The 7485-nt window shown below is 51.0% G+C and overlaps 1 protein-coding gene across 1 annotated transcript; it reads left to right on the top strand.

Annotated features, from left to right (window-relative positions):
• The first annotated feature begins 253 nt into the window (after positions 1-253).
• On the top strand, positions 254-7251 carry LOC133354974 (induced myeloid leukemia cell differentiation protein Mcl-1 homolog). The gene is made up of 2 exons (XM_061572205.1): positions 254-1022; positions 4898-7251. Exons 1-2 carry the CDS (start codon positions 348-350, stop codon positions 5033-5035), a joined length of 813 nt encoding a protein of 270 aa, XP_061428189.1. The 5' UTR covers positions 254-347; the 3' UTR covers positions 5036-7251.
• The last annotated feature ends 234 nt before the right edge of the window (positions 7252-7485 follow it).

The raw sequence follows: 7485 nt of genomic DNA, 5'->3' as shown, positions 1-7485 counted from the left end.
ACGAAACACACTGTAAACTCGCTTCCAACACGGGGACCTTCATAAAGCCACACTTTCCAACGTTGGTAGCAAACAAAAAAAAACCCCGTGCGTTATTATTCACACAGCAGATCTTTCACTTGGATTATTTTAGAAACCTATCAGACAAGAAAAATCCCACCACTTGACCGAGGGAGAGAGGGGGAGGAAGTTGGGGGCGTGGCCTCTGCCCGCCCGCCCCGCCCCCAGTCCGTGCTGGGCCACAAAACCGACGACCGCGCTTCCAACACCGCCCACAGCCGCAGTCTCACCGCTCACCTCCATCGACACACCAACAACCTGCCAAGCTACTTCGCTCGCACGCAACCATGGTGGCCGACGGAACTCACGCAGGGATCTTCGCCGCCGACAGGTTACAACAACAGCAACAGGGCGCGGGGTCGCCTCCCAATTCTCCTTCGCCCCGCGACAACGACACGGCAACAGCACCCGCCATTGACGAGGCCTGCGGCGCGCCGCCACCCACGACGCCTGCCACCTCCGCCGACTCCGTCTCGCATTCCGCGGCGGCCATTCAGGCAACGCGGAGTGGCGGAGCGAGGCGCTTCGACGTCGACCGGCTGGCCGTGGAGACCGCGGATTTCATCTCGGACTACATGGCCCATCTAACACCGACGGAACAGCCGCCCCACCACCAGCAGCAGCAGCAACTTTCTGCCGCTTCAAAGCTTCTCAAAAGTATGGGAGACTCGCTCCTGGAGCAACACCGCGCCGCCATCTCGGGCATGGTGAGCCGCGTGGAGGCCCAGACGGACTCCGAGGAGCTGCGCGGCTCGGCGCTCGGCGTCGCCCGGGAGATGTTCTCCGACGGGCACATGAACTGGGGCCGCGTGGTCGCGCTGGTGGTGTTCTGCGCGCTGCTCGTCAAGAGGCTGAAAGCCAGCGGGCGGCTGAGCGACGCCGAGGCGAGGGCCGTGGCGGACGAGGTGGCCGCCTTCCTGGTGTCCTCGCGGAGGGCTTGGTTCGTGCAGCAGGGAGGCTGGGTGAGCCACGCACTTGGTCGAGACACGACGCGGTCGGCGGTGGAGATGTGCGACTTGGTTGTGATTGATTGGTGATGGATACTGATCGTTGGTGATGGTGGTGGAGAAGGTGATATGCGACGTGGTTGTGATTGATTGGTGGTGGACACTGATCGTAGTAGTGGTGGTGATGGTGGTGGTGAAGGTGATGGTGTGATGTGCGACTTCGTTGTGATTGATTGGTGGTGGACACTGATCGTAGTGGTGGTGGAGATGGTAGAAATTGTGATTTTCGTGGCGATTAAGACGGTGATGTGTTCAGACGGGTTTTTTTTACAACGCGAGACGGAAGGGCAATTTATTTGGGTTTCTATTTGAGTTTTCCAAGTTGCTGAAAAATGTCGGCGGCGACACCTTGACGCTTCTGTAGAGTGGTGAGCGACTCCAGGGGCAGCTTGTGTGTTTTGTAAATCGGGAGAGACACGTATCCTCTCTGACAGCATTCGCCCTGTTTTCATACCATCTGCATTACCATCTGCATATTTTCGCTCCATTGCCTATCGGCTCTTCAGCAGCGTCCATGTTTTCGAGACGAATTTGTTTAAAGCAGTCCAATGTGTAAAAACAAATTCTGTACCGATTTCTGCAGTCAGTTTCAATAGCAAAGTGTAGCAGCCCTTTAAACAGCTGCGGGTTTGAGTTTACGAGGAGCAGAGACCTGCAGAAGTAGTCGCCTTTACTGCATAAGACCCAGAGAGACGTGGCGTTTTTCAACGTTAATAATTAACATTACCATAATTGTACAACGGGTTTTATTATCCAAATTAGTCATCGCATTCAAAATGTATTTATTAGAGAAACGACGCATTGACCACGTGTCTAATTATCCACGTCCTAAATTGGGTACTTAAAATTGTCGGTAATTTCTGCATCCACTTGATGATAATCTTGGGCTTGTAAAACAGCACTTCATATTTCAGACGGTACACATTCACTTTTGAGTCTCATAATTGCCTGCTTTATAACCTGGATTAAGTCTCCGAGTCTCAACTCATTTGCACGAGGTTCTTGCTTTTTAAGAGTTATATGGTCATTCTCTGAGTCGTAAGGGGGCCCATTGTGACAAAAATAGACTACCTTGGTTCTTACTCGGTTCAACAACAAAGGATCTTTATTTGCACTGTAACGTGAGCGATAGCTGGGACACTGAACAATGGAAATATTCGTGCAGGGGGGTAGCTGCCGTTTTCTAGACTTTACAGCGGGGGATTTTTCTTACCTGAGAAAAATTTCAACACGAATCTTGCCAACAATCAAGCAAGCGAGCGAGCCACGCGTTATCTCTCAACTCTTAAGGGGGGGCTGGGGAGGCATTTGCCTCACCAACGGAAGACTGCGAAGCAAAACGTGGAAATCAGAAACCCCTAGGAAAATGTGACTGTCATGTTTCGTGGACCCCCCTCAACAACCATTTCTGGGAACTCAAAACCACTGAGCAAATAAGGTGCGGCCCCTGGTGTGTGTGTGTACGTGTGTGGGCAAAAATGCTGTGATGTCAAACGAAACAGTGCAAATGCCTCCTTTATAGAGGCGTAAATTGTGGAACTAAAACTTCCGCCGCGGTAGCTTTTTTTTAGGGCTTTCAAACTGAGTATTTGTTGGTCTCTGTGAGCCTCGTACGGATCTACAGCGCCGTTTTATCAATCCACTGCTGGATGAGAGCCGCCACATTCATACTTTGCCACGCCTGGCCAGTGCGAATTGGTAAAAGCAGGGAGTCGAGATGTGGACGCATACAAGTACAATAATTGGTCTTTTTGTGCTGCATACCCCACGCAGCCCATGTATTACAAACAAGCTTGCAAACAATGCCAATGTCCAGCTGCTTGGCTTTGAGGTCTAACAAGATCAGGTGCATTCCGCGATTTGGTTATGGCTTGTGCGGGCCTCGTCCTCTTTAACATTTAAATACAATCTCTCTACGAAACTGTAAACATTTCCTTATTTAATATATGAATATTTTTTTATTGGACATGGCAAGGCCAACTGAGCTATATAGCTCTTTTTCTGAAGAGACTGAGCCACATGTGATAGCCCATTGAAGTGGCTTATGTGGACATTTGTGGAGGGAAAAACCGGAGGGGGACAGGTGTTGGCAGAGGTCGCAATCGGATACCCAGCTACCCGTACCCGGCTACCCGTACCCAGCCGGGTACGGGTACCCGTTTGCAACCCTGGTGCGGCCGGGTACGGGTAGGCCGTGAGTCACTGGTGAGTCACCGTTTGTCACTCATTTCCCAACGTCTTGTCTCTTCTCACAATTCAAGTTCCTAGAATCAACCCACCAGCGACTGCAACATGGCTTCATCCCAGAGGTCGCAATCGGGTACCCGATACCCGTACCCTACCCGATACCCGGCTACCCGTACCCGGCTGGGTACGGGTAGCCGTTTGCGACCCTGGTGCGGCCGGGTACGGGTAAGGAATCAAAACCCGTTTGCGACCTCTGGGTGTTGGGGTCGGGATCGAACCCACGACCTCCTGTATACCAGGCGAGGTAGTTAACATCTCCTCGCCATCGTGGCGTGTTGGTGGACACTGCTTTGTATTTTTCTCAACAGCGGAGGCAGACCGCTGCGCTCCCTGTGCAGCAACACGCTCGCAGTCATCCCCAGCTACCCGCCGGCAGTTGCGTAAACAGAACTGTTGTCCATTGGACTCGGATTGCGTGCGCACATGCAAAACGAGATATGGACTTTAGCATTTTAAAGAGCCGCTGACGCCCCGGAATTAGATTGCCACTCGCTGTGGCCTTCATTCATTGGCTTTCGTTCGCAATGCGAGAGAGTAACAAAACCTTATTGCTGGAAAAGTTCAGCTCTGCTGACGACGACTGCATTGTTTGAAAATAAAGGTTTTGATGGGTAGTGGCTCGGACCAAACATCTCACAGCTGCTCCAGGCACTTCACTGCTCAGCCTTATGGGATGGCCACAGTTGAGTTGGTCTGAACAATACTACAGGCACATGTTGGGCCCTTTTTACATTGAGCTGGTGATCTAGATAGGGCTGAGAGCATTGAAAGTACTCGCAATGTCGTCACGACACGCATGCAAGACATGGGAGACGTGCCTTCCTGCTGTTTGTTAGCAGTATACCTTTGCATGTTGTTGTGGCGAGCTATTGGGCCCATTCCCATCTGGCTGGGGCACTGGTGGGAGACAGAATTGGGGTTTTTTGTTTCGTCAATTGTAAGGGGAATGTTTGTGACGTGGCAGGAAAGATTTATTTTTCCAAATGTGTGGGTGCGTAAAGCCCGCTATTGATCATGAGCTCCTCCACCCCGCCCCCACACCCGCCTCTCTGCAGCTTCCTCTTCTGGCTTTCCGCCACCACGCCTCCACCACAACCACCCCCTCCCTCACGGATCTTTGTATAAAACATGAAAGAGCTGTGTTTTTGTAATCTCGCGTGTTTGCGTCCATACGTGCATGTGCGCATAAGGCCAGTGGACAAAGCCCCGTCACACATTTAAGTCTGAATCGTAGTGTGCTTGGCGTGGGCCCTGGTGTAAGAAATGAAATGTGACTGGCCCCCTCTGCCAATTCCCCCACGAGTGTGTGTTTTTCCTGTTATGCTGTATGGCCCTTGCATTATTTTTTTGGTGGGCCAACATTTTGCTCCAAGACCTGCATTAAGTTTGTGAAAACATCATTGGAGAGAAAATTTCCCCTCTCTTTGTAACTCGGCAGCTGGGCCCCTCTGGCTCTTGAGCGCCCAGTTGCACCGCCTGTACATTCGATAGCTATGCCACCGCTGTTTTCAGGATCGATGCTGTGTGTGTGTACATGCACGAACTGTACTGACGTGGATTGCGCTTGTGTTCCTCCGGTGCAGGATGGGTTCGTGCGGGAGTTTGAGCGGGAGACGCCCGACAGCATGCTCAAAAACACGCTGATGGCCGTCGCGGGGTTCGGAGCCATGACGGCTCTGGCCGCGTTGGGCGTTCGCAAGATCCTCAGCGGTTTCTGCTGAACCTTCCAAGTGGCACACGAGGCCCCAATCTTATCTGGCTCCCGCGCACGGTGTGCTCCAGCCTCGTCACCTCCAGCTGAGCTAAACGAAGCACCACTACCACAACCGCGGAAAAACATCGAGACTCTGAACAGACGTGGCACGCATCACCCACCCCTGCAACGTTAAATTGTGGTGCTCAACGTTTCCATGGCGGTAGAATTTTGGCAAAGATGCAGCTGTAAATACATTTTTTTTTTACATTCTGATTTTCGCTGTTCGTTCGTTTCCGTTTTGCTAAACCTGCCGCATGGGAGCGTTGGCGACTGGGATGCATGGTGCCAAATCGTTGGTTGCATTCCGTGGGGCCTGTCATGCTTTGTTAATATTTTAAACCTCTGTGTGAGCAAGGTGTTTGCGTCTTCCTACCGAGAAAAACCCGAGAGTCGAATGGAAATTGACGCACAGGCTCTTGTTGGATGGCAACTATTTGCTTTCAAAGAGTCGTTAAATTCGTTTGAATCTGGCTCGATGAGGCAGCATTGTAAGTGTTGGTAAAATTGAGCATTTCAGAAGCACTTATAATTTTAATTATTATTTTCTTAAAATAAAATTTCAGAAAAGATAAAAGATTAGAAACGTGTTAATGTGTGTTATATTGCTACCTCAAACACGGCGAGGAATTGAATTACTCTTGCCTTCGTGGCAGTGTTTTGGCCAGAAACAGAATAATCCGTTCTGATTTGGTCTTTACGCAACTCAAGGAAGCTAGAGTTGCTTTTGGCAGCGGGCAGCAATAGCCGCAGCAGCCCCTTGCATGAAAGTTGCAGGGTAGGAAAGCCTCAACTTGCAACACAAAAGGTTTAACTTTTTTTTGGTCATATGATGTAATATCAGGACTGTGTGGGTGCACCGATTGTACCCTTTTATGAGTACAGGCCAAGAAGGTAGACCGAGGAGAGGGCTCCGAAACCCATCAGGAGCCTCCTCCCTGTGCGTGTCCAGGTGAACACGATAGGCAGCTTGGATGGGTGGGGGGGGGCCCTATGGTGCACGGCAGTCTGATTTTAAAGCCGCATTTAGAAACGACAAGCCTGATTTAAGCATGCTGTTAATTGGCAGTGGCCTACCCCAAAAAGTAGCCTTGCAACGTGTGCGACTAAAAAACAAATTTTAGAGTTGCGATGTAGCTGGCCCGGTGGGGGGAGGGGGGGGTAGGTTCCTGATTGAAAACAGAAAACCCAACCCCCCCTGTTTAAAATGGACTCTGGGTAGCCTTTACCCATTGCCCTGTCCTGGATTAGATTTTAGTGTACCCTTACCATGCAATAATAATTACTTGGTTCAGGATAGATCTTGGATATTTTCCTAAGGCAACTCAACGGTGTGATTGCCATGGGGGGAGGGGGCGGCGGTAAGAGGTGGCAGTTCTACCTGGGTGGATTTTTGCTTACCAGGGATTATCGAGAGAAATTTCCTTGCTGCCCACGTGTGTGTCATCTGGAGCGGCTGTTACTGAAGCACATTTTGTTTTAGTTTATTTTAATCTGGCTTTTGAACGATGTGACGGTGGTGTATGACATGTGTGTGTGTGCATGGGCGAGTGAGTGTATGTATGTATGAGTGTGAGACCACACTGGGGCTTTGTGCTCACTCATAATCCCTAATCCACTGGCACGTTTGTGCCAAGCCAGCGTAGGGTCCTTCACAGTATGGGTGTTTTTTTTCCCACTGCCTATGCCGCAACCAAACTGAAACGCAGACCCTCGCAAAATCCAAGTCTTGGCTCGGGGGGCCAAGCAGGGCCAGGATTAGTTGCATCCTCCTGCAAATGCGCCTTGGTCACTGCAGGACGCGGGCACCATCGTGGCAACACACCGCTGTTACCGGTGTGCAGTTCGAGCCGGCCGTAGCGGTGGACGGCGGCGGCACAGCTCAGAGTTCTGCAGTGAGGAGAGAAAACAACCTGACGTCTCCTGAGCCGCGGCCACGGCTTGTTCAGCCCTGGGCGCGGCTCTGTTTTTGCAAGTGGGGAAAAAAAAAAAGAGGCATTTGGGTGACACTGTGGAGGGGGGGGGGGTGCCTGTGAAGGCACTGGGGTGGTAGGCACCCCCCCCCCCAGGGCCATTGAGCTGCTCAGATTATTGCTTGTGCATGCTCCACATTCTTCAGACCTTATTGGTGCTTTCAGTTCCCGCTCCGCCTCTCAAAACAACAATAAAAGAGTATCTTGTTTATTTGCCCGACACGTGTTTTTTTATTCTGCCAGTGCTGATTCGATCGTAGCTGAAGTGGAATTGATGCCAAAAAAGGCGTTCAGTTTATGTATGCGTTTTTTAGATTGTGTGGCTTGTTTATCGTAATCGCCAGCTTTGGTCAATCCACTGCTGAATGAGGACCTCCCCATGCTACAGGTTGTGGTAGGTTATCGAGCCTCGATAGTACTTGCAGGAATGTCCACGATAACAAGT

The sequence above is a fragment of the Lethenteron reissneri genome, chromosome 50 (genome assembly GCF_015708825.2).
Source record: "Lethenteron reissneri isolate LAM-NWPU_2019-01 chromosome 50, ASM1570882v1, whole genome shotgun sequence".
Lineage (NCBI taxonomy): Eukaryota > Metazoa > Chordata > Hyperoartia > Petromyzontiformes > Petromyzontidae > Lethenteron > Lethenteron reissneri.
Note: the sequence above shows the minus strand (reverse complement) of the source record. Positions and strands in the feature narration are given on the sequence as shown.

Excerpts from the sequence above, each read along its gene's own strand:
- LOC133354974 (XM_061572205.1), top strand. The coding sequence starts at position 348 with ATGGTGGCCGACGGAACTCACGCAGGGATCTTCGCCGCCGACAGGTTA. Across the intron at positions 1,023-4,897 it reads TCGTGCAGCAGGGAGGCTGG|GATGGGTTCGTGCGGGAGTT; the intron begins GTGAGCCACGCA and ends CCTCCGGTGCAG.